General features: G+C 47.9%; 1 protein-coding gene across 24 annotated transcripts in view; it reads left to right on the top strand.

The window, feature by feature from the left end:
- Positions 1-26296, top strand: part of Ggta1 (glycoprotein alpha-galactosyltransferase 1 (inactive)) — a 71738-nt gene extending 45442 nt beyond the window's left edge. For 20 of the 24 annotated variants that reach the window (XM_052182336.1, XM_052182326.1, XM_052182334.1 and 17 more), the window contains 7 exons: positions 2711-2887; positions 3862-3950; positions 9561-9596; positions 11741-11806; positions 12624-12725; positions 19151-19288; positions 23632-26296. In XM_052182336.1, the coding sequence (XP_052038296.1) occupies positions 2795-2887; positions 3862-3950; positions 9561-9596; positions 11741-11806; positions 12624-12725; positions 19151-19288; positions 23632-24325 (1218 nt within the window). In that variant the 5' untranslated portion in view covers positions 2711-2794 and the 3' untranslated portion in view covers positions 24326-26296. The remainder of the gene's footprint in view (positions 1-2710; positions 2888-3861; positions 3951-9560; positions 9597-11740; positions 11807-12623; positions 12726-19150; positions 19289-23631) is intronic. The other 4 variants (XM_052182319.1, XM_052182317.1, XM_052182315.1 and 1 more) reach the window with 4 other exon arrangements.
- Positions 26297-26894: the final 598 nt, after the last annotated feature.

Raw genomic sequence — 26894 nt, 5'->3', positions numbered from 1 at the left:
CTTTCTAGCCCTTTCTTCCTCCCTCCTTCCAGTCTCACTATGTAACCTTGGCTGGCCTGGCAGTAATCTGCTGCCTACTTCTGTCTCCTGAGTTCTGGGATTAAAGATATGCACGAGCGTGTGTGTGTGTGTGTGTGTGTGTGTGTGTGTGTGTGTGTGTGTTGGTGGCTCAGAGGGCAGCCCTTAGGAGCCAGTTCTCTCCTTCTATGGTACATTTTGGGCATCAGGCTCAGGCTGTAGACTTTTCCCTGGCCCTTGTTTGTTCTTTGAGATGAGAGTCTTGCTGTGTGCAGCCCGGGCTACACACATTTTCATCCTCCATCACTCGTCTTATTCCCATTGTCAAAACAACAACAACAAAAAACCCGTTTAATTTGATCTAGCAGAGTGCCTCCCCCCCCCCACAACTAATCTGAAACTCTGGACCCACAGAACGAGGAGCTAGTAAAAGAGAAAAGTAAGCTCCCTGGAAATAGAAAAGGGGGTCCCTGCAAATCAAGGGAGGGACCAAAATCAAGGGAGGTGTGGCCAACCTGGCCTTGGCTGAGCCGTTTATCCCCAGCAGCGATCAGCTCCAGCCTGTAATACGCTAAGGAGTCGATGGCCAGGCTTCTGACAGGCTCACTTGATGGGTGTGTGTGTGTGGGGTCTCAGGTTGTGTGGAAGATAAGGTTAGAGAAGGAGGTCTAGGAATTGAAGGGAGCAAGAACTGTGTGGGGAGCAGCTCTTGCCCTGGTCACTCAGGGCCCTTTAAAATCCACAGCCTCTGGGCTAAACAGATAGTGACTGAAGTGTGGTACCCGGGAGCTGTTCTCTCAAGGCCTGATCACAGGCAGCAGGAAGGCTTCGGAACCCAACCCAGCTAATTTAGAGCGTTTGCATCTGGTCTTAGCGCTCACTTCTCTAGAATTAATCTGAAAGCCTTCTGCTGTTCCTTCTGAGATAAGCTCACAGCTTCTGTCTGTGTTGAGCTTCTTAAGAAGCCAGCTCCGAGGAAGGCCTCATCTTCTTAGCTGCTACCTAAAAGGAGCCTTGAGACGGCTCAGAAGGTAAAGGCACTTGCTGTCAAGCCCAAGGACCTGGGTTCAATCCCCGGGACACTGCCTTAGTCAGAGTTCCTATTGCTGTGATAAACACCATGACCAAAAGCGACTGCAGAAGGAAAGGGTTTATTTTACCTTAAGATTCTCAGGTGACACTCCATCACTGAGATGTCAGTGTAGAAACTCAAGGTAGGAAGCTGGAGGCAGGAGCTGGTGCAGAGGCCATGGAGGCTGCTTTGGCTTGCTCTCCGTGGCTGGCTCAGCCTGCTTTCTGCTGAGTTTTCTACCTAGCCTTGGGGCCTTTGGGATGCCACTCCAATGATACTGTGAGTTAGAAGTTGGGGTGTGCAGATCAGCTGGCGGGGCAGAGCGAGCAGTTAAGATCTACTCAGAGTTCTTTTTTTGTCAGGCCTGGTCCTTAGGTGTCTGATGCTCTGGGTGATAAGGCCAGGCCCCACTGCCTTGTGAGGTATGTGGGCCAGAGAGAGGTAGGCCTGGCTCCGGAGTGGATAGTTCATCTGTGGGCCAGAGGATTGTCCTTTCTGAGCTTTTGGAATCAGAGAGAGCCAGCGAGTCTTGAGGAGCAACTTCTCAGACAGGAGAGTGCCATAAGGAATCAAAATGTTATGCAAAACTTCCTAAAGTAGGAACAGCAACCTGCAAGTGCACACTACAATTATAATCTTTCTTTGGTCCTTAGAATTGTCTGTGATTTTCCCTACTAATGCTGGGGTTCTGGTACTCTACCCCCACCTCTCAACAGGTGAATAGGTCTTCTGAACTCATCCAGTTCTTCTCTACCCCAAAAGCTCTGATGTCTCCCAATCTCCCCTCAGGGCTCCAAGAGCTCTGTGCATCCTGCCTTAATAAGCCTTAGCCCACAGTGACACACCTAATCCAACAAGGTCACACCTCCTCCAACAAGGCCACACCTCCTCCAACAAGGCCACACCTCCTGGGCCAAGCATATACCACTCCACATTCCACTCCCTGGCCCCCACAGGCTTGTTCAAAGATATGAGTCTATGGGGGCCATGCCTAGCCACAGCATAATAAAAAATATATTTAGTCCAACTTCCAAAGTCCCCATAGTCTATAGTCTCAGCAATGTTAAAGGTTCAAAGCTCTTCTGAGATTCATCCAATCACTTAACTGTAATCCTCAAAGCAAGACAGGAAACCAGTTGGGCAAACGCCAAACTCTACATCTCTGATTCTGATGTCAAAGCAGTCTTCAGATCTCCAACTCCTTTTTCATCTTTGTTGACCACAATGACCTCCTTTCTCCTGGGCTGGCTCCACTCCCTGTTAGCAGCTTTTCTCAGCAGTTATCCTGTGGCTCTGGCATCTTTAAGATCTTGGGGTACCCAAGTCAGCTTCACAGCTTCTTGTTCCAATGTCTGGGATCCATACCTCATCTTCTGGGCTCCTCCAAAGGGCTGGTGTCACTTCTCCATCTCTGCCTTCTGTAGCACTCTAGGCTCTAGTTGACTACACTCCACTACTGCTGCTGTACTAGGTGATTGATTATCCTATGGTACTGGGAAGTGCGTGCAAGCCGTAAAAGAAAAATCTTCCAATATCCTTCTGTAGGCCTCCAGCAGAAGACGTGGCTCAGATTAAAGGTGTGTACCACCATGCCTGGATCTAAAACTTGCTTTGTTCCAGGCTGACTTTGAACTCAAGAGATCTGCTTACCCCAGTCTCCTGGAATTAAAGGCCTGTACTATCTTGCCTGGACCTAAGATTTTCATGGCCACTATGCCTCAAGATCTCCCTGTCAAGATCTCCATGTCAAGATCCAAGTCAGAAACAAGTCCTCCATCCTCAAGATCTGGATCACAGGTGTGCCCTCCATTTCTGGATTGTAGTTCATTCCAGATGTAGTCAAGTTGACAACCAGGAATGGCCATCACAAGCCCGAGTGGGTGCTGCTCCCTAGAGGCTCTCACCCCTTTATTGTGGCAGCTCATCTTTATCTCCAGTGTGCAGCTGTCACGCCCATTCTGCATCTTGCCTTCCCTGATCTCCATCCTGAAGTACTTCTCAGTCCGTTATCCTCTCAGTCTGTTATCCTCTTCTCTTTCTTTCATAATCGTATGCCACGTTTAAAAAACACCTGAATACTTCCTTCAGTAGTTCCGGTTGTGTGCTGCCTTGGGAGGGTGTGGTGGGGTAAACCAGGTGGGGCTGAAAAGTGGGTGTGGCTTAGGTTTTAAAGAATCATTAGAGCACCGCTTCAGTACCGCAGCAGCAACAGAGTTGGTGAATGGGAGCCTCAGAGGTAACTAGAATTTTGTGGAACATCTTACAGTTCTCTCCTCTCTTTCCGATGCCCATGTGGATCAGCCTCAGCATCCTTCTCAGAACATGAGGCCTCATTAACTGCGCTGGCCTAATTGGCCATGACTAGTTTGTGTACTTGAGGGGCGGGTGGAGGGGGAAACACGTGTCTCAGCTCTAGTGAATTACACACAAATGTATCCTGTTAGAAAGGATGTGGGCAGATAGATGCCTTTCATTATCTTTATTGCATCAAATAGTTAGTGTGAGTGTTTTTCCTGCATGTATGTATGTGCACCACTTGTATGTGTGGTCCCCATGGAGGCTGGAAGAGGGAGGGCATCAGATCCCGTGCAACTGGAGTTACAGACTGCTGTGAACTGCAGTGTGGACGCTGGGAACCGAAAGCGGCAGGTGTTCTGCTGGGCTGTTTAAATCACGGAGCTGTTTCTCCAGCTCCAGAAGCCATCTCACGCTCCAGATTTAATTTATTTAATCTATTTCCCCCTGTTTTTATTTCCTCCCCACCTCTACAGGAGAAAATAATGAATGTCAAGGGAAAAGTAATTCTGTCCATGCTGATCGTCTCAACCGTGGTTGTCGTGTTTTGGGAATATGTCAACAGGTAATTATAAAGCCAGCTAGCAAGGCTGCTTTCATTCCGTGTGACTGGTGCCAGCAGAGTGACCAAGCAGGCTGAACGGAGCCAGAAACAGGATTCCACTCTTCCTGTGTCCCTGAGCCCAAGATGGTCATTAAAACCACAGACCATCCAGGTCACTTCTGCCTAAGTAATGATCCCCCTTCTTGCCATGCTCCTCAGACCTCAAGTTTCTGTAGGCTAGACCCCAAGAGAAAGTACACCAAGCCAAATCCACCATCTCAAGTAGTTTGTACAAGCAGAAGCCAGAAAATTCAAGCCAGGCATGGTGGTGCATGTATGGAATCCTTGTACTTGTAAGGCAGAGGCAGGAGGATCATACAAATGTAAGACCAAGTTTGTCTACAGAGTGACTTCCAGGCCAGCCATAGCCTTACCAGGAGACCTTAATTCTAAAAATAAAGGGGCTGGAGAGGTGGCTCCGCAGCTAAGAGCACTGGCTGCTCTTTCAGAGGAACTGGGTTTGACTCCCAGCCCCAGAGAGCACGGTGACTCACAAGCACCCGTAACTCTAGTTTCAGTGGTCCTACATTGTTTTCTGGCCTCCATGGGTACCAGAAACCACAGATGCAGCGTATCTACGCACGCAGGCAAAACATGCATACTCGTAAAATTGAAAGAATAATTAAATAAAGGAAAAAAGATAAATAAAATTCAGGTAGCATTCCACAAGAAACCAGCTCTGAGTCCCGCAGTCCTAAAATACTTGTAGGATGAAAGTGGCCTTCCCAGTTGCTGGGATTTGCTGCAAAAATACCAAGTTTACCAGTGAGTCATCCATGCCTGGCTGAAACACTCTTTCTCCCTCCCTTGGAAAGTAGGATGAATGAAAGGTTTCTCAGTTGCCAAATGCATCTGTGAATTAAAATCTTCCTGCTTCCTCTGCTCCTGGATGCTCAGGTGTCTGCAGCCTCACAGGGAGATACATCTCCAGCAGAAAGTCCCTGCAGGTTCCTAAGAAGGGACACTGCCTGAGCTCTGCCGTTCTACTTCAGCAGATCCAGAGCTTCCTCAGAAGAGTACTGTTTTCACAATGAAGTGTTTAGTGGCCCGAGAGCTCTTTGATCTGGATTGCAAGCCATCTATCTGATTTGTCTCTTTCAGAATCTTGAGTTTTAAAGTCAGATGAGCCAGCAGAACTCTCTTGGCTACAAAATAGAAACTGTATCTTTAGATTCAGGAGTGGGAGGGACAACCTTCCAGACAGAATGCAGGAGATATGAGTTTCAAGGTGTGGTAAACATGTAAGTACTTCCTGGATGTTCTCTTGTTTCATTCTGAATAGCTACTTTTGAGAAAAGGCCTGACAAGGTAGGGTGTGACTAACTAAAAAGATCTGGAGAGTAGGCTATTTGATCTGAGCTAGTTCAAGGAAGAGATGATTCACTAATTGGATATGGCAACTCTTAGGCTCTTGGGCTAAAGAAAGAACATCTTGTCTAGACCATAAAGCCCAACTGCCTGGTTGGTCCTGGGTTCCCATTTACTGCCTGTGTGACCTTGGGCAAGTTACTCAGCTACTCTGTTCTTCAGTTCCCTACTTTTAAAAATGGGGATAATATCCCAGTATGGTGGATCATACCTGCAATCCCCACACTTGAGTGCTTGAGTCAGGAGGATCACTGTGAGTTAAAGCCAACCTGGTTATGTAGTAAAGTTAAGGTCAGCCTGAACTATACAATGAGACTGTGTTTAAAAAAAAAAAAAAAGCCCTGAAAACAAAAACCATAGAAATCACAGATCAGTGGTAGAGCACTTGCTTAGCTTGTGCACAGAATCCCTGCACCACTGATGGGCAAACAAGAAGATGCTCACTGCCTTCATCATCCTCATCTTGGTCATCTCTGTCATCATAGGCAGGTACCACAGCTTGCATGGCTTCAGCCAGAGAGTCTTAGGTGAAGTTGCTGTCCTTGTCAGTTCCCAGGTGGAGCTTTCTTCTTGGTTTGCAGACAGCCACCTTCTCGCCAGACCCACGCCAGACCCACACTATGGAGAACAAGCAACTTGTAATTGTTTCCTTTTCTTATAAAACCACTAAACCCACCATGAGGTCCCAGCCTTAGACTCCCATCTATCTAAACCTAGTTACCTCCCAGATGCCCACCTCCAAGTCCACATCCTGGGGACAGGGCCTCAGCAGACACATTCACTGAACAGTAGCAGTCTTTACTCTGATAGGCAAAAAATGGCATCAGGGTTGTGGCATATAGAAGGAGCATCTCCAACCACTGGGTTTGTCCAAGATAGCAAGCCGTCTCTGGGGCCGGAACACTCATTTGGATAACCGGTGGGCTCTGGACTGAGTTTGATTAGACACCTTTGGTGTTGTTTAATTAGAGCTGTGCCTCTGTCTTCTGAGTGGCTCACTAATGAAGACATGGTGAATAGAGAACTGGCGCAGTGGCGCTTGCTGCTCTTCTGGAGGACCTGGGTTCAGTTCTCAGTACCCTCACTGGGCAGCTCACAGCTGCCCCTATCTCCAGCTCCAGGGGATGCAGGGATGAAGTATCCTCCTCTGGCCTCCATAGGTACTCCATATATCAGCTCCCCCCTCACCTCCACAACACACATAAACACACACACACACACACACACACAGCATGCACATAAGGGTGTGGCATCTCAGAAAGAGCAGTGATATCTTTGCTGCCAGACAAAGATGCTCTGAGCACCATGGCTAGAGGTCTGGCTACACCTCAGGCAGTTGTTTGATACTAAGACTCTAGATACATTGTTTTCTGATTCATGAAATCACTTGCTTTTCTACTGAAAGCGGACAAGTCTCTAGCACCATCCGAACTGGCCATGCACTGACCTGAAGTGGACCAAGGGTCTTCTTCACCCTAGAGAGGCAGGCGGCACTGTGCCCAAAGCGATTTAAATATAACTGACTATATCCAACAACTAGTATATAAGTCATTTAAAACTAATATTGCCTTCTGGGCCAAATAGAACTGCAGCAAGATCCTATTTCAAAAAAATCTTAATAGGGCTGGAGAGATGGCTCAGTGGTTAAGAGTACTCCCTGTCCCTTCAGAGGACCCAGGTTTGATTCCCAGCACCCACACGGTGGCTTACAACCATCTGTAACTCCAGGTCAGGGGCTCTGATGCTGTCTTCCAGCCTCCATGGCAAGTGATGCAGGCAAAACACCTACTAACATAAACAGTTTTTAAAGAAAATAATAAATGAATAAGGAGATCATGGCCCAGGAAAGCATTTGATTTAAAGGTTTTTGAAAATACAATGCCATATTTTAGAGCTGGAAGGAATCTTGTAGATTAGCGTAACCATAGAGACAAAGAAGGTGATGAAGGTGACCGGAGTTACTGAGCATGTGTGGACACCCAGGCCATGTCACTCCTGTTCTTAGACTGGCTCTGCGAAGTGGGAATGACTCTGTGTGTGTGTCTTCGATGAGAACACCAAGACTCAAGAACGCTCAACATTAAGGTTTCTGTTCACGTTTGGGGAGGACTTATGCCCGTGTTGCCTGCCCGTGAGCCATTCTTTTACTTAACTACACGGCCCGCCCTCCCTTTAGCTGAACCCTTGTATTCAGATGACAGGACTGAGGCCAGCCTTGCAGGGGAGCGGGGTGGGGTGGTCAGCAGTGGTTTATATCTTTGTTCCAAGTAGAATTGGATCTTGAGGCCTCCGCCTTGGGCTCCATGGAGAGCTCCCGTCTTCTGAGTGCGCAAGGGCCACATGGGAGATAAATAGAGCCCTTCGCCGTAGGGCATTACAGTGTGAACTGTGTGAGATGCGTGCATAAGGAACCTGCGATTTAAAGTGGATGAAGGGCGCTGAGGTAGAGAGGAGACCGTGAGACAAGGAGGCAGAGACGGCCTGGCTTGGAAGGAGATTTATAGACACTTAGAAAACACATTCTGTGGGGCCCTCTGGGATGGATCGGATCAGGGAGGGCACAGGAGAGGTGACTTTTCGAGCTGTGCCTGGAGGATTAGTGCTTGCTAAGGTGTCAGTTTAGCCTGGATATCGTTGGCAGATTGTGGGAGAAGATGGTAAAATTTAGAAGGAAGGGTGTTAAAGACAAGTTGGTAACCATGAACTACAAAATAGTGCCCCGATGCCAGGCAGTGCTCTGAATGTTGGGTTCTTGTCTCCTCTCTCCTCATGGTCGCCCCCTTTTCCTCATGCCCCCCCTTTCCCCATTGTCTCTCCCTTTCTCCTCATTTCCTTTCCCCTTCCCATTGTCTCCTCATCATTGTCCTATGACAATATGTGGAGTTACTCCGCAGGCTCAGATGTGGGGTTCAGCCCCTCATTAGCTAAATGACTTTGAGAAGACTCATGGATTGCCTCTGCTCTTCAGTGTAAGGCTGGGGACAGGAAGGGGTGTGAGGATTCCCAAAGTCGCTGTGTGTCAGCTGCCTGGAACGGAGCCTGGCGAGGCTCGCCGAGGCACTGCATTAACACGTTGATTCAGGGCTAGGGACATAGGGGCTAGGGGCATTAGGACTTGGTCCTGGAGTGTGTGTCTTGGGGCAAAGCTGGAGGAGGTAAGAGGGTAGGAAGGCAGATGCTTGCTCCCTAGGAGGAGGCTTGAGCTCTGGTGTGGGGAGGAAGCGGGAAGGGGACATAAGGGCCAAAGAGATCCTGGTAGAATTTGAAACAACTATTACTATGGTATGAGCACAGTCAGATGTAGTAGGGCTTAGGCACAGTGCACCACATTATCCAGTATGGCACTAATTCCTATCTTTTTGAGACATTTCTCATTGGTCATTGCTATGTAGATCAGGGAGGCCTCAAACTTGTGGCTTCTACTGCTCAAGGCTAGGATTAGAGGTACCAAGCCACCACACACATTCCCCAGAAGCCTCTCTGGTCTGCACTGTCATGAGTCATGGCTGCCTTGACCACTGCCCCACTTCCTAACTGTTCTCCACACCAGCTTTTCCTGCCCATTGCTGTGCTCCACAATACTAGCTTTCTAACAGTTCTTCACAGGCGAATCCCCCTGCAGGTCAGATTCGTGCTGCTATATGTTGCCTTCTCTGTTATAGTGTATATTTCTCATGAGTCCCACCCAGCATGTAGAACATGCCTAGCAAGTCTTACAGAGTGACTGGCTAGAGCTAGTGCCCTAAAGTAGCCCTCGTCCCTGGCCTAGCCTTTCTGGGTACTGGTTAAAGCAACACCCTTGGGGTCTGCTCAGCACAGGGGATCTGAGCTGAATGTGGCAGGCTGTTTCCTGTGGGGAAGATGAATCCTCAGAGGGACATGTCAGACCACGGTGTTTCAGCCTTCCCCGCCTTCCTCATAGCCCAGCATCTGGGACTGTGGTGGAAGAGGACCTTCCTGTCACGTAACAAACAGCTGGGCAACTTTAAAAGAGAGAAAGGAGAAAAAAAAGTCCCCCCAACCAAAAAAATAAATAAATAAAAATAAAAAAGAGAATTGAGAGTGTTTGGACGGCCACTTCAGTTCCTCAGTGATGCTTGCGGGAATCCCCTGAGAGCCCAGCACTTAAGGAGAATGGCTGCTGTGAAGCCTTTCTGAGGATTAAAAGTGTGTGACATGTTTCTATTTCTTATTTGCCCTTAGCCCAGAAGGCTCTTTCTTATGGATATATCACACAAAGTAAGTGTTCTGATTTCTGTCTGTCTATTGGCTGTCTCCATCACTTGATCTTTTAGTCCCTATAGTTGATTTCCTCTCTTTAAGGCAGCCATTGTAGTGCTCAGGCCACAGGAGAGGGAGAGGGAGAAAGAGAGGGAGAGGGAGAGGGAGGAGGATCCCTAGGGCCCTGGAGCCAGGGCTGTTCTCTGCCAGTCCCCAAATTGGTCTTTATAGAATATTGACCAGTTTTGCCCTCAGTTCTGATCAGAGGACTCCCCTCCAATAGTGTCACGGGGATCATTTTTGGTTGACTTAGGAAAAGAACCCAGGGAACTGGACGCTGTAGATTATATCTGCAGCTCCGAGGCAATGAGGGAGGAGTTATGTTTTTTGCATGGTGGCCAGGAAGCTCAGAAGAAATTATTTATAATGGCTTTTACCACACGTAGCCTTCATGTGTGTGTTGCTCATTTCCCGGTGTTACACCTGGTGTGTATCCTTAGCTGCGTAGGGATCTTGGCCACACAAACCCAGTGTGCCCTCACTTCAGCTATAAAGAGAAGAATAGATGTGAAACTTTGAGATTGCCAAGGTCATGTGAAAATATACATGGGGTAGCCAAATAAATGAGTGGCATTTTCGTGGTGTATGGGTGTGGCAATCGCATGGGCGTGAACTCTGTGTACAGTTATGCATGTCTATGCATGTACCAATGTGGCCAGAGGGCAGCTTTTATTATTCTATTCTTCTGAACCTCAGTTTCGGAGACAAAGTCCCTTACTGAACCCGGGCATTATTTTTGGCCACACTAGCTGGCCAGCCAGCCCAGGGTCCTTCCGTTTCCACCCCCCAAGTGCCAGGGTTTGAGACTTGCACCACTCCCTTTGGCTTTTGTCTAAGTGCTGGGGAGCTGAGCCTGGCTCCTCATGCCCTTGAAACAAGCACTTCATCCACTGAGCAGTCTTCCTGGCCACCAATTTTTTTTTATTAAAATTGTGTGTGTGTGTGTGTGTGTGTGTGTGTGTGTGTGTGTGTGTGTGTGTGTGCAGATCAGAGGATAACCTGGTTCTTCTATTCATAAGAGTCCAGGAATTGAACTGGTGGCAAGTACCTTTTTACCCACTGAGACATCTTGCCGGTCTTTTCCTATTTCCTATGATTTTTTTTTTTATTCTTGTGTTCTTTCCCAATTATTATAAGCACACCTTGGATTCATAACTATCTCAGACATTTCCAGAGGCAGATGAGGTCTAGAGTGGGTGGGTTTCTTAGCCAGGTGTGGTGGAGTGAGCCTGTTGTCCTCCGCCACAGGCCACATGGGAGGACGACTGAGCTAGTAAACTCAAGACTAGCCTGAGCTACTTACCAGGACCCCATCTCCAAACAGGGTCCCCAATGCTCTCTGTTCAGAGTTATCTTGTCACCTCATCCAACTTTCTCTCACCAGAGATGCCTGAAACTAGAGACTTTAACCATGGTTATCTCAAGTCAGGCCTAAGATGGATTATGATTAGATTCTTATTTTTCTTTTGTTAATCTTCAGATTTCCTGAAGTCATCATTAATTGGGAAATGGGATTTTTTTTTCTCAGATTGACCTCTGTAATACACGCATGTGCACACACACACACACACACACACACAGCTACTCTTGGAAAGTGCTTTCTGTTGTTCTCTTATTACCTCTCATTACACACATCATACACACACACACACAATAACAAAAGAGTTCTGTTTACCAGCCTCTTGCATGTCTGCTGTCTCGCTGGTCATTACAGATCCCTTCGTGGAAGGATTATTATTGATTACCCTTTTCAGAGGAGAAAGTTGCAGTTTAGACGGTTTGTGTGCCAAAGTCACTCCACTAGCAGGAGGAGATCGGGACCACAGGCGCATGTGTCTGCAGGGTCTTCACCATGCTGATTTCCCTGCCCCTTATCCTCAGGGGTCCCAGCGATGAGTAGAGTGCTGAGGGCAGCCCGGAAGGGCGCAGCTGACGCCCCTCGGGTCCATCCTCTGCCTTTTAGCTCAGCTGCCTTTTGTGCCTCCTTGTTTCATGAGCTGCAGCTTGAAGTTCACCTTTACTAGTGATACCTGAAGTTTAGAACCTTCATGTATCCGGGACTGCCTCTGTTTCTAGGTGTGCTTACATTTTTCATTTCCTAGAATTCCAGAGGTTGGTGAGAGCAGATGGCAGAAGGACTGGTGGTTCCCAAGCTGGCTTAAAAATGGGTAAGGGGTCAGGATGGGTTCCTCAGTCCCTGAAACCCAGAGAGGCCCCATTCCTCCCTCCTCCCTCCTCCCTCTTCCCTCATCCCTCCTTCCTCCCTCCCTCCTCCCCTCTTCCTCCCTCCCTCCTCCTGGCTCACTGAACTCACCCAAGAGGTCTCTTCATTGCTGCTGTTGTTGTTAGCTTCTATTGTTATTGTGTGTATTTGTGTGTATGATGTGTGTATGACTGCAGCTGCATGTATGCCACAGTGCACATACGAGGTCAGAAGGCAGATTTCGGGAGGTAATTCTGTCTGTCCACTGTGGGTTCCAGTGTGTGATCATCAGGCTCAGATCATCAGAACTTCATGACGAGCAGTTTTACAGGATGAGCCATCTCCCCAGTTCAGAGGACTCTGACTTACAGTGGAATTCTGAGACCCCCCTGTCCCCTCCTCCCACCTCCTCCTTCCTCCTCCCCTTCCTGTCTGTCTTCCTTCTTCCTCTGCTCTTTTCTATCCAGTTAAGGGTGAAGTTCAGGCTGAAGTTGAAATTTCAGAATAGACATAGAACAGAAATGTTCCTTGGAGTGCTGTTCTAAAAAAAACTCCCCTGTTCTGAAATAATTGAGAGTTACTGGGTCTTTGGACCTAACCCCCAACCTGCATGGTGGCCAGAGAGACAAGCGCTGCACCTTTATCAGAAGTGTATAGGGCTCAAGGGTCAGTGCCCTGCGTCCTCCAGTCCACCCAGTGCTGTGAGTGATGCCTTCTGGCCCTGAGACACGAGTCATGGAAGCCACCTGTCCTTACCAACTTTGTCTTCTCTTTGTTCACAGGACCCACAGTTATCGAGAAGTGGATATAGGAAGACGGAAAGAAAAGGGGAAAAATGGAGACAGCATTGAAGAGCCTCAGCTATGGGACTGGTTCAATCCAAAGTAAGGACAGAGAGTAGGCACACCAAAGGAGCTGGCAGGAGATGGGGGAGGGGCCCCTGGGGGGGATGCTGGCAGGAGATGGGGGAGGAGGCACGGAGGGGGCCACTGAGGGGGATGCTGGCAGGAGATGGGGGAGGGGGCACTGAGGGGGCCCCTGAGGGGGATGCTGGCAGGAGATGGGGGAGGGGGTGATGAGGGGGTACTGGCAGGAGCAGGTAGACCTTCCTCAGTGGGCTTTAGCTAAGAAACTAAGATCAGGGTGCTTTGAATCAGACTGAGCACTGTGGTAATTGCAACAGGAAATGGTCAGTGTAGGTGAAACATAAAACGCTGCGTGAAAGGGGCTTTACAAGCCACATAGGATGCTGCTGAGGAAATGACAAGATCTGGGGCGAGCCAAGAAAACTCTCTAGATTCAGCTAAAACATATCCTTGAGGTAGAAACTATGAGCGAGGAGATCAGGGGCCAGGAATTCACTCCTTCCACAAGCAGAGAACAAGTGTTTATCAGAAACCTAGGACATGGTAGCTGGTGTTTTCCAAACTGCTGCTCACTACCCATCATGTTCTCAGAAAGCACTGAGCCTAAACAGGCTTTAAAAACAAGCAAGGAACTGTGGAGTTGGCGCCGTGGGGAAAGGGCTTGCCATGCTAGTGTGAGGACTGCGGCTCAGCCCCCTGGAAGCTGTGTGGAGCCAGACACAGTGGCCTGTGTGTATGATGCCCAAGCAAGATGGTGGGAATACAGACAAGAGAACCCTGGAAGGTCATGGGTCAGCCAGGCTGGTTTAGGAAGTGGGAACAACAAACCACGCCTCAAACACGGCGGGAAGTGAGGACTGTCCCCTGTGGTCCCCCCCACCCCCAACCTCCACATGTGTGCTGAGGAATGTGAATACCCACATGTTAATATACATCACACACACACCTACACATAGCATCGAAGTATAATAAACGATCAAGGTGCATATCCTAAGGATGAGTGCTAATAAGTAGAATTTTGTTTCTGTGTATGTGTGTATTATTTGCATATAAATATTTCTTCACTTGATCACAACCGAACCTGTAGTTCTTGCCAGAAATTAAAGCTGTGGCCGGGCAGTGGTGGCGCACGCCTGTAATCCCAGCACTCTGGGAGGCAGAGGCAGGTGGATTTCTGTGTTTGAGGCCAGCCTGGTCTACAGAGTGAGTTCCAGGACAGCCAGGGCTATACAGAGAAACCCTGTCTCCAAAAAAAACCAAATCCAAACAAACAAACAAACAAAAAACCACAAAACAAAAAACCAAACCAAAAACCAAACCAAAATAAAACAAAAAAGACCGTGGCAGGCACTGTGTTGGGGACAGTATGATACATTCAAGAAGTTCCTGATCTCGGAACTGGAGTTTTGTAGCTCAGTAGCAGAGTATGTGCTTAGCAAGCATGCCACCCAGGCTTTTTCCCAAGGACTAATACAGAAAGAAGACATGGAGGAAGGAAAGAAGGGAGGAGGGGGGATGGGCAGGAAGTGGGGAGCAGGTAGAGGAAGCAGGGCTGGGGGACTTCATAGTCCTGGGGGGCAGTAGATGTTAAGGTCATGTGATCAACTGACTGGAAAGATGTGAACAGAGCTGCCCAGGGTGACGGTCAGGTCTGGGAGACTTGTGATTGATGGTTCTGCTAGGAAAGAGACGCTAGGAACTGCCACAGGCTTGGGACCTGAGAGGTGACACTGTGTTGCATAGGTGTTCAGGAGGTTCTGGGTGGAAAGCCTCGGTTGCTCATGAGCTTGGCTGAAGATGAGGTGAAGATAGAGGGTCAGGTGTCATCGGCCTACGGGTGGCAGGGAGATCTGTGGTCATAGATGAGGTCATCAGGGTTGAGGAATAGGACAGGAAGTGCTCTGTCTCAGCACTGGAGGGGCTGGCAGAGAAAGAGACCTCTCAAGGGGTGCAGGTGCAGCTGTAGAGGAAGGAGAGAACAGCGCCTCGTTCTTTTTGGGGATCGCAGGTTCTGGAGAAACTGGAGATATTCTGGCAAGTCGACTGTTTTCTCAGGGCAGGAGATTGATGCCAGTGTGCAAGGAGCATTCTGTCCTGCCCAAGTTGTTCAATAGGCTGCGCACGGGGAGCTGCCTGGGAGACACCACGAGTGAACAGAGTTGGGAGCACTGCAGCTTAGACAGGGATGATGTCCAGAGACTCGACAGCTAGGGAGGGCAGCCATGGGGATGAGCTCTAAGGGCTAAACATCTAGAGATCATGGCTACTGGGGTAAGATCTCCCAAGGCTGGACAGCTAGAGATGGCTGCTGTGGTGATGAGGTCCAGGGGCTGGACACTAGAGATGGCCACCATGGGGATGAGGTACCCTGGTCCTAGACAGCTTGAGGTGTCTACTCTAGGGATGATGTTCCAGTGCTAGACACTGGAGATGACACTTATGGGGGTAAGGTCCCTTGGGCCTAGACAGCTTGAAGTGGTCAGCGGGCACCACTTTGAAGAGGCTAGGACAGTTTTGCTGTGGCATTTGCACTGTGAATTACTGTGGGCAGAGAGAAGCAACAGGCCATGGCCTCCTCAGGCCCCATGTAGCGTCACTTTGAAAGGAATGACAAGCGGATCTGTAAGGAATATCGCTTTGAGGGCTGTGTCCCGGACAACGATGTGCTGCCCTGTAAGCATGAGAACCCAGGTTTGATCCTCAGAATGCACTTAAAAATAAACAAAACAAAACAACAACAGCAACAGCAAAACCACCCAAATCCAGACGTGGTGGCATTCACTCGTAATTTCACACTGGAATGTGGGGACAGGTGAATTAGTAGGACCCTGGTCAGCTACTCTATCCTAATTTGTGAGTTTTAAGCCAGAAGAAAATCTGTCTTAAAAATACACACACACACACACACACACACACAAATATATATATGAACAATAGTCAAAATTATTCTCTGATCTCCACATTGGGCACATACACCTACCCATGCACACCATCTTCACATTAATAGGCACCAACATCTATTTCTTGAATAAGTGAATTACAAGATGAGAGAATGAGTCAGTAAATAAACATTTCTATGTATATCAGTTTATCCTTTCCTATAAAGTACCACAGACCCAACCTGGTGCAGGCCATGCATAGTTCCTGTACCACAGGGATGCATATACATCGTGACCTCTGTTTTCTGTCTTTAGGTTCCTCTTGGCCATTCTCCATCCTTGCATCTCCCTCTTCCTGTCACAGGAGCTTTTGACATCTACCATTGAATCTTCTCCTTTACATTATTTCCCATGACACCCCTGTGCATGGCTGGCTCTCACAGCTGTGTCTTTCGCCCGGGTGCCTCTGCCCCTGTCTTGCACCGACCTACCTGACTGCTCTCCCTCTTTGCCTACCTCACTGCACGCACATGATTTCTCAGTCCCACCACACCCTCTTCTTTCTCATTTCCCACCACAATAAATAGTTTAGTCCAAGCCTGGGAGAATTTTTCCGTTGTCCACCTACAGTATAATTCTATTATCAATTCTTGCTCTCGGATTCTTTCCACAACCTCTTTCCATTCCACAGCCATGGGCCCTGTTGTGCTGACATCATCTCTCTACTGGGATTCTACAGCTTGAGTGATGTGTGTTCCTCATCTTTCCTTAGTCTACTGTGTGAGTCACAAGAATTTTAAATATCAATTCATTTATTTGTGTGTGACAAGGCACGCATGTATAAGCCAGAGGACAACTTGTGGAAGCGGGTTCTCTCCTTCCACTGTGAAAGTTCCTGGGAACAAACTCTGGTTGTCAGGTCCCACACAAGTGCCTTTGCCTGCTGAGCCACCCGGCCAGCCTAATACACAGAATTGTAATACTTCTAGTTAGCCCTTGTATACCATTAATGTACCTGTGCATGAAGACATATAGTCTACAACAAGCTCCTAGTAATCTAGAGTCCCAGATGCTTTATTGTGGAGCTCTGTAATTTTTCCAGCAGATTTCGTCCCCTATGGTGGATCTGGCCATGCTGAGGTCACTCAGGGTTGAATGCCCTGTGCAGAAGGGAGGGCATTTGAATATCACATAGCACCATTTCCTCCTGCTCTTTAGAACCTTATTATGGTGATCTTAGCTCAGGCAGTTGACAGTGTCACAGTGGGTGCGTTGAGGGGACAGGGTTGTCAGGTTTGGTAACTGAGCTTACTTCAGGCACAGGTTCCCCCTAGAAGCTTGCCCCTCTCATCCTGCCTCCCTCCTGCTCACACCTACACTTCCAGGCTGTCATCTGGCTTCTCATTCTCAGGTCACTGACAGGCTGAAATTGCCAGTGGCACTGAACAATTAACTGCTGGGAAATAGAAGGTTTCAATTTTTAATTTCGCTTTAATTTTTAATAGTGCTGTTTTGTCTTCCTGCTCAAAAGAGGCTCTCCCTTTCAAGTAGCCAAAGTGGACACTGGGTTTATACTCAGTTTCAAGCAGAGAGGGCCTGAGAGATCATGCAGCTGAGGAGGGGCTGGCAGGGTTGGGCACCCACTGAGATTGATGGTTCTCAGGGGGAGAACTGGGTATCATTTTGTAACTTTAATCTTTTCAAATCCTATTTTTAATAATAGTTCTTAAATGCTTTAACCTTCCTTGTAACCCACCATCCACCAAAGGTATTGGAAAAGAAAGGATATGGGGGAAGTGAACCTGTTACAAAGGTTCTTTGGAGCAACCCCTGTCTTTGTTGTCTGGAAATCAGCAGTTCAGTTCACAGGTCAGCATGAGCGCCAGCTCCATCCACTCGCAAACACCTCACGGCTATACCAGCAGGCCAGTTTGGTAGTGAAGTTAGCAACAGTAGTGATATAAACTAACAGAGACAGCTAGGCCTCAGCCTTGGCTCGAGTCAGCAGGAGGGGCCAGCAGGAACACCAGGAGAAGTTCTCACTGTGCCTCTCTCAGGGAAGTGAAGATCAGGGAAGACACGAGACCCACAAGCATTGCACATCTAGCTGTACTAGCAGTTCAAGCTCTGTCCCTGTCACTCCATGGAGTCCTATTTATCCCCTCCAAGTATCACATGTCCTCCATGAGCCTTACCTCAGCAAGTGTACCCAATCAGCCGGAGTCCTTGGAAGCAGCGACAAACTGCAGTACACCAGCAGAATTTTTTGGTGCATTTCTCTCTATGGTGTCCTGGCAAATGCATCTCAACTATGCAGTGTAAGGTGAACCAATACAAAGAATCTTTTATCACGTGTCCTTTCACGATCTTACTTTTGCAGAACATCCTCTCTCTTGTGTCTCCTTCACTCGTCTGCCTTAGCCTTTCACACCCGTGTCCACTTTGATGAAACGTTCCTTCATGTGTTTGCCCCAGCAAAACACCATCTAACCGACTTTCCAAAGAACCTTTAAGTTTCCACTTCATCATTTCTCTGGGCCAGTGCTTAAACTTAAGTTTGGCTTTTTATGTAGATTAAGTGACCAGTGGCTCAGTCCCCTTCCCCTTCTGGAGCCTCACTGGACTAGACAGTGGGTGCTGGCAGTGGCTGGTGTGGGCCTGAGTGCAGGAGGGAAAGGCCTGTGCTTAGCTCCTGGTAGACATGACACATTAAATACAGGCCTAGTCTTTTCATTAACAACCGCATAACACCACCTGCTCACATACACTGATTACCAACACTGTGGCTCACGCACAGCGACAGGAGTGACTGAGGAGGTTGGCTCGGTTAGAGTTACTGAGACTTCCTTCCTTCCTTCCTTCCTTGACAATAAAGTCAACAACCCAGCAGATGAGGCTGTGACATGTGAGGCCGATGAGGTTCACAGCCGATTCGAGAAAGAGAATCTGTGTATGATTATCTATTTCCACCCCCACCCCCCTGGGGCTGGCTCCTGTGAACTCCTAATGCCAGTGCCACAAAGGCCTATCACGGCTCAGTGCTGACTAAATGCCATCGTAGCTACTGAATGGACAAAGGCAAGTCTGGGGTTTAGCCAGACTCCATCAGCTGAGCGAGTGTCAATCTAAGGAGCAGTGAGAATTGGGGCTCAAAGTACTGGACTCGAGAGAAAGATTCTGGGTTCAAGTCTTAGCTTTCCCCCTTAGTAGCTTGTGTGACTCTAGGCTAGATAAGGGCCAGGTCCGCACTGCAGACTACAGCATTGGGAACCAGTGAGGCTTAGGATTAAATAATAGGCAAATGCTGCAAAGCTAAGCAAACTTGCCCAAGCTGTCTTCCACCCAACCAGGACCTCGCATCTTTGTACTTCAGTGTGTTCCAAGAGAGCTGGAGGTGCCCTGTACATCTATGCCTGGCCCCTGCCTAGACTCCACACCTACTGGGCTTCCTGTCCTGCGTGCAGTCAGGACTGAAGGACGGTTGCCAGCCTCCTCGTCCTTGGCCAGACCCTCACCACACCTTAGTGCAATGGTTCTGACTCAGTGTTGTATGCATCTCACCAGGAACCGCCCGGAGGTTTTGACGGTGACCCCGTGGAAGGCGCCGATTGTGTGGGAAGGCACGTATGACACAGCTCTGCTGGAAAAGTACTACGCCAGACAGAAGGTCACCGTGGGGCTCACAGTTTTTGCTGTGGGAAAGTAAGCACCACTAACAAACGTACCCTTGATTATTTTTTTCATGTTCCACCATCATCTGTGAGGGGCTCCGGAGCCCCACAGAGGCTGGAATTTGTCCAGAGTTTCTAGCCAGTAGACTTTCCTCTTCCTTCTTATGGTGGCTGAGTTAAAAAACCAATAGTGGGAGAGGAGTTATTTCTCCTCCAGTAATGAGCCAATTCAAACCAGAGTAGATTACATTAAATACAGGTTTATTGGGAAGCTGCTCTCAGGCGAGTTCACTGGCCCCAAGGACTGAGGCCAGAGATGTCACCATGGGAGTATGGTAGAGAAGGGAAGAGAGAGAGGAAAGGGCAGAGAGAAGGGAAGGGAGGGAGGGAGAGAGACAGAGAGACACAGAGGGGGCGCTTGAGATGTCTGGATTAAATAGGGAAGAACCTCTGGGGAAAGGGTAAAAAGTTCAGGCATGGGGGTAGAGTATGTCAGGAGGATGCTGGGAAAACCTGGAGGCCAGGTCTGCATTGCTATATAAAATAGCCACCTTGGTCTCTTGTTCCAGGGTTCCAAACCAAACAGGAGGTAAGTCCACCAGTTCCCACCGTACAGGGGAGAGAAACTATCTTCGATGCCACTGGTACCCAAAACCAATAGCATACCTGCCTCCAGGAAGGTATGCCTTTGTAGGAAGCCCCTCCCCCCAAAAAAACCAGCTGCTGGCTGCCTGGGGTGTACGTGCTCCTTCTCTCTCAAATTCCAGGGCCAAGGGCAGGGTGCACATGCTTGGGTGTGTCAGAAGGTAGTTTGGGGGTGTTGCCGCTCTTCCTTCCACTATGTGGGTTCCAACGCAAGCCTTCAGATGTCAAGCCTTACCTACTGGAAATTCTTGCTGGTTTTGCCGGGCCTCTGTGTTGGTGCTTCTGAAAGAACCGCAAATCAATAGGAAGTCTCCTCCCCTGCCATAGACAAGAGGAATAGAAGGAGCACGTTGACCTGCCACTGAGCGTTGACAAGATAGGAACTAGCAGAAGATGCTGTGGTGATGTCCCAGGACCCCCCTCCCAGGGGCCAGCAGTCCTTCTTGGCTTTGGGGCATTCTAACGTGGCTCAGTGCGCTCGTTCCCTGAGGCCGAATGCCATGCCAGTGGAAAGCAGTGGCTGTGGCGCTTTGTCAGTTCACTGGAGGAATTTGTATTGTTTAGGGATTGGAGTCAGGGCTCAGCTCAGCAAACCCTGTGAGCGCCCAAACCACAGACAGCCACATTGCACATTGATTAGATCCTGGTGTTTGCCTAAAAGAACAGAAGATTACCCACTGTCCCACAATGCTATCAACTATCCAATCACAACTCTGCAGAAAAACAGAAGACAGAACAACCCAAAAAGCCCTGTGATCTCTCCCTCCTCCTCGGGGTGGGGGTGGGGTGGGGTGGGAGGGAAGCTGTGCTCCCAGCTAGGCAAGTCTACAATAGGGAATCTGGACCTTAGGGGTTGGCTGTCTGCGCATTTTCAGTCTCCGTGTTGGAGCTCCCTGCAGCAAATCAGTCTCTTAAACTGACTGTTAGACATCGCAGTGACACTGCCCTCCCTGCCCTGCCCCTGAGGATGTTTTCCAAGCTTCAGAGCACACTTGGTTTCCTTAGAGATCAGAGGACAGAGGTGTGTCCTGACCTCCATCCATGAGATCCTGTCAGAGGCTCTCCTGTACCATTCAGACATATTCACGCCATCTAAAGAGTCAATCCTAGACACCCCTGAGCTTCCTGATGCCAAAAATAAAAAAGTGTAACTTATTTCAATGACACTGAACAGCAAAAGCATTGAGAAAAACAAAGCAGCAAAAACAAAACAAGACAAAACAATACACAAAACGCCTGTCATTGCATGCAGAGCATTGTGATTGGCTGCTTGTGAGCTCAGCAAACTGACTGTGGTCGTGTTCTCTGTGTAAGGCTTGGACAGGACCCTCTGGTGTCTCCCTCACCCTGCAGTCTCCTTGGTATGTCTTGGGAAGACAGTCTGTAGCTTGAGCTTATAAAACGATCAATATAATGCCAATTGATTGGGGAAATAGTCAAATTGACCCGAGATATTTATAAATATGAGAAAAATAATAAAAAAATAATGCTGACAATAGCAAATGTTGGAAACTATGTGAAGAAGTAGGAACCTTTGTTTATTGCTAGTTGGGAATACAAAATGGTGCAGCCACTTCAGAAGAAATTCTGGCAGTTTCTTGCACAGCAAAACATGCTCTGTTCATAATCTGATCAAATTCCTCAGTGTTAACCCAAGTTAGTTGAAACGTGTCTACATAGCAACCTGTGTAGATTTTTTTTTAGAAACAAGTCAAGTGGAAAAGTAAACGGATCAATTCAGACAATAGGATAAAATTCCCTGCGGAAAAGTGAATTGTCAGGCCACAGAAAAGAAGGAGGAAGTTTTTGTCAATTGTCAGTAAGTGGAGAACGCAAGCTGGGAAGGTTCCTGTGCCGGCCAGTTTTCTGTCAGCTGGACAATGGCGAGAGTGCCTGAAAGGAAGGAACCTCAATTGAGAAAAAGCTTCCATAAAATGCTGCTGCAACCAAGCCTGTAGGGTGTGACCAGGGAGTGGTCAGTCACTTAGAGCACATAAGTGGTCTCATCTCAGGGCTGGCGGTCCTGGGTTCTATAAGAAAGCAGGCTGAGCAAGCCATGGGGAACAGGCCAGTAAGCAGCACCCTCCATGGCCTCTGCATCAGCTCCTGCCTCCAGGTTCTGCCCTGCTGGAGTTCCTGTCCTGACTTTCTTCTGGGATGAACAGTGATGTGGAAGTGGAAACCAAATACCTCTTTCCAGACCAGTCTGCTTTCGCTCTTTGTTTCCATCAGAGCAATCTGACCCCAAGTAGGACAGATCCATACTGTCCACTCTCTGTCTTTGACTCTGATTCTGGAATAGCCAAACTGTGGTGTCAGGGAAAAGAATGGTGCCTGTGAGGAGCTGAGGCGCTAGAGAGAGGCAGGAAAAGAAGAGCCTAGAAGATTGTGAAGGCAGTGGAACCATTACGATACAACGGGGTTGGATTTGCACAATTCCCAATATGAACCGTAGTATAACTGATGCACCTTATATTAATGTGAGTGTGCCAGCTGTTATACACCTGCCTCAGGAGCACGGGTGGCACTAGGGGAAGGCTGTTCGTATACCAGGTAGGAAGAACATGGGTACATTCAATACATCCAGCTCACTTTTGTTCTGAATTCAAAATTATCCTAAAGCATGCTATCTCTAAGTTTTATCTGTTTTTGATCTCATGTGCATCAGTGTCCTGCCTGCATGTGTGTCTGTTCGAGGAGGTCGGATTCTCCTGAAACTGGAGCTACAGACGGTTGTGAGCTGCCATGTGGGTGCGCAGAATACGATGCTGGGAATTGAACCCAGGTCCTCTGGAAGAGCAACTATTACTCTTAACTGCTGAGCCATCTCTCCAGCCCTGAGGAATGCTATTGTTTAAATATAGGCAAACTTTAATTTGGATTGTAGCTCAGATGGTTGGGTACATTGTAGGCGAGACACTCTAGCTTTAATCCCAGGCACCATGAACACGGCAGATGTGCTGGCACCTGCTGGTAATCCTAGCAGGAGAACAAGAAGTGTCATCTGTGACTGCATAGTAAGTTTGAGGATAGCCTGTTTCAAAAAAAAAAACATATTTAAAATGATATGCAATCTGAGATTGTTCTAGTATATGAATAGTTTCATAACATGGTATTGTCTAGATGATGCACTGGCATTTGGGGTAGCCAATGGGAGGTTGGTAGAGTGGACATACAGTGAGGGCTTAGGTTCCATCCTATGAACCATTCTCTGTTTCACAGAGACTCCTGATTGGGGCTAACCTAACAGAGAGGGTAAGGTTGAGTTGTGAACGCTCAGAGGCTCTGGGAAACAGAGTCCTTTCTTTGTGTTTGCTTTGGCAGGTACACTGGCCTCTTCTAGGTAGTCAAGAGCCAGTTCCTTCTCTTGACAGCTAGCTTCTAAATCAGAGAACAGAGCCTTAGCATGAGGCTTACTGCAAAGCAGAGTAGTTGAGAACACATAGCCCTCAGGGTGGCCAGCTTCCAAGAGCAAGAGGACGGGGCTGTGCATGCCCAGTTTCCTTAACTAAGCTGGCAGTGAGACAAGTCATTCCACTTTCCTCAAGGACAGAGTGACCAGCTAGTGGCCAGTGGCCCGGATCCTCCACAGGCATGTAGAGAATCCATCCCCCACTCCAAATGTATAATCCAGATCATCTAATGTAATGTTGAATATCATATATAATACATACTATAATACATAGTATGATAGCCTGTGGTGGTTCAATATGGCCCTCTCTGTTTCAGGTACATTGAGCATTACTTGCAAGACTTCCTGGAGTCTGCTGACAGGTACTTCATGGTTGGCCACAAGGTCATATTTTACGTCATGATGGACGACCCCTCCAGAATGCCCGTCATCCCTCTGCGTCCTCTGCATTCCTTACAAGTGTTTGGGATCAGGTCTGAGAAGCGGTGGCAGGACATCAGCATGATGCGTATGAAGATCATAGGGGAGCACATTCTGGACCACATACAGCACGAGGTCGACTTCCTCTTCTGCATGGACGTGGATCAAGTGTTTCAAGACAACTTCGGTGTGGAAACTCTGGGCCAGCTGGTGGCTCAGCTCCAGGCCTGGTGGTACAAGGCCAGCCCGGATGAGTTTACCTACGAGAGGCGGGAACTGTCGGCGGCGTACATTCCATTCGGAGAGGGGGATTTTTACTACCACGCGGCCATTTTTGGAGGAACGCCCATTCACATCCTCAACCTCACCAGGGAGTGCTTTAAGGGGATCCTCCAGGACAAGAAACGTGACATAGAAGCCGAGTGGCACGATGAGAGCCACCTCAACAAATACTTCCTTTTCAACAAACCCACTAAAATCCTATCTCCAGAGTATTGCTGGGACTATCACATAGGCCTGCCTTCAGATATTAAAAATGTCAAGATAGCTTGGCAGACAAAAGAGTATAATTTGGTGAGAAATAATGTCTGACTTCAAATTGTGATGGAAACGTGACACTATTATTCTGGCTAATTCCTGAAAAAAAAGTAGTAACACTTGATTTCAACTTAACACACACACACACACACACACACAGAAACAAAACCCACCACCAGGGTAGACACATGTTTTCTCCTAATAACCTTGAGCCTGTAACATGTGAGAAAGAGTCTATGGCAAGTAATCAGGTATAAATTCTCAGTGATTTCTTATGTATTCTGGGTTTGGGGGAAAATTTTATTCTAGAAATCAAAATTAATTTGTCAAGGAAAAGAAGATGCCAGACCCTTCTGCCCAGTCTGTCAGATAACTCACTGCAGGCCAGGTGCTGAGAGATGCATTTGGGAACAGGATGGATTGGGTTGGAGCTGGGAGACTCCATCCCCTCGGCTCCATTGTCTTCCTGGCTTTGCAGCCAGAGAACTTTAATAAGGACGCCAATGTGATGTCAGTCTGTAAAAGCTGATGGCTTCTAGGAGCCGCTGGCAGTCCAGGCCCTATTAGGCTATTGTTTGCCTCCTGGGCATAAAGAAGGCAGAGAGGCAGAGTGTGCCACTAGGTATCTTGGTGGCACATGATCAGAGTCCAGGAAATACGGCAGGGGTGACCACGTAGAAGCTGTGCTCCGGTGGCGTGACATAGGGCCTGGGGTTGACACTTGAACTAAGTTACAAACACAGACAGCTTTCTTCCCGATAACGAACAGTAGGAATCGAATGGAAAGTGCGTTTCTTTTGTTTTGCCCCAATCATATTCACATTGTTAGCCTTGTGTGTTGAACCCTGTGGAGAGGATGTGGGTGTGTCGGGGAAGGGGTGTACCTCAGAGGACTGAGTATGAGGACCCGATTTTTATCAGAAGTCCATGTGTCATCATCTGGTCCTACCACCTGCTCTGAACGGCAAAGAGCCTCAGCCCACCATGTTCCAGCGTGGAGGGCTGACATGGAGCAGGTGACTGAAGACAAAGCCCTCTGTCACATGACCTCATTTTCCCTGCTCTCTGTACTATGCAAGTGTGACAGCCAGACAGAGGTACTGGACAGCATGGGTAACTGGCTTTATGGCAATGGGAGATGCAGTCACTACGACTGAGCTGCTGAAGGGTCAGTTCCCTGCTCTGAGAGAACTGCAGGAGCCTCTCTCTGCATAGGGGGTTCTCAACCTGTGGGTCGCGACCTCCTTTGGGGGGGGTGTCACCTTTCAAAGGGGTTGCCTAAGACTGTTTAAAAAACATAGATATTTCCATTATGATTTGTAGCAGTGACAGAACTATAATTATGAAGTAGCAACAAGCATAATTCTAGGGTTGGAGGTTGTCCATATTTTGAAGAACTGTATTAGGTCACAGCATCAGGGAAGCTGAGAACCATTGCTCTATCTGGGTATTTAAGCCAATCAGTGTAAAGGGATTGCCAATCTGTATTTCTGTGTGTGCGTATATTTATATTTTGCTTGTCTGCAGTTTAGGTTGTCTGTTTCTACCTTTAAGCAGTTTATTTAAAAGTCCATTGCACAGTCTTGATGACCGGTGTGAGGAACTTCAATAAAAAAATCATCTTACCTTTGTCTACACAGCCCCACCTCTTACTTTTCAGTAGTTAACAAAACAACAAAAAACACCAGTCACTTACCCAGAGGAATCAAACCCCACAGAGTTCCAGAACTGATGGGTGTTGCCAAAGGAAGTAGAGCCTGCACGCTGCTAAGAATTCTGCCTGTCACTCACGTTGTGCTGGGTCAGTCTAAAGTGGGAGAGTTTAATGGTCTTGAACCAAAGAAATAATCTGTTCTGAAAGTGTAGGAAAAAGGCTGGAGGAATTTTGAGGTAGTTGATTTTTTTTTTAAACCATCTAAATGAAATCTCTAATGAGTAACTTTAGGATTTTATTAAAGGTAATGTTTGGACATCTTTTTAATATAAAAATTTTGGTTTACAATTGAATAAATTATTTTCTCAGTATATTCTGGTCTGGTCATGGATTATGTATTCTCTCCCATAGATGTTCAAAAGTACCGAATGTGATTTTCTATAATCATAAAGGATTTTAAGGTACCTTGAATGTGCTTTACAAAGACAGGATTACAAAGAGTGGGCTTGACAGCCATTCCAAATTATAAAGCTCTCTCTCTCTCTCTCTCTCTCTCTCTCTCTCTCTCTGTGTGTGTGTGTGTGTGTGTGTGTGTGTGTGCATGTGTACATGTATGAGATTGCCTGCAGAGTCTGCATGGAAAGAGACAGTCTATGGGAGCACTGTCTGGCTGCCCTGTGTTCACGCAGGACATGTGGTTCCCCTGTCCCCCGCTGTCTGGTCTCTAGGGAATCTGATTTCTATAAAAATGAATGCTGTGTTTGCAGAGGGTTATCTTGGCTGAAGTCATTGGTACTTTCCATCACCTGAGAGGGAATGACTGACTGAGGGATGACCTGAACCTGGGCACTTCTGTCTTAGGATCTGATGGCTGTGAAGAGACACTATGACCAAGGCACCTCTTATAAAATAAAACATTTAATTGGGGCTGGCATACAGTTTCATAGGATCAGCCTATTATCATCATGG

This window comes from Apodemus sylvaticus, chromosome 5, assembly GCF_947179515.1.
Source record: "Apodemus sylvaticus chromosome 5, mApoSyl1.1, whole genome shotgun sequence".
In the NCBI taxonomy this organism is placed as follows: Eukaryota; Metazoa; Chordata; class Mammalia; order Rodentia; family Muridae; genus Apodemus; species Apodemus sylvaticus.
Note: the sequence above shows the minus strand (reverse complement) of the source record. Positions and strands in the feature narration are given on the sequence as shown.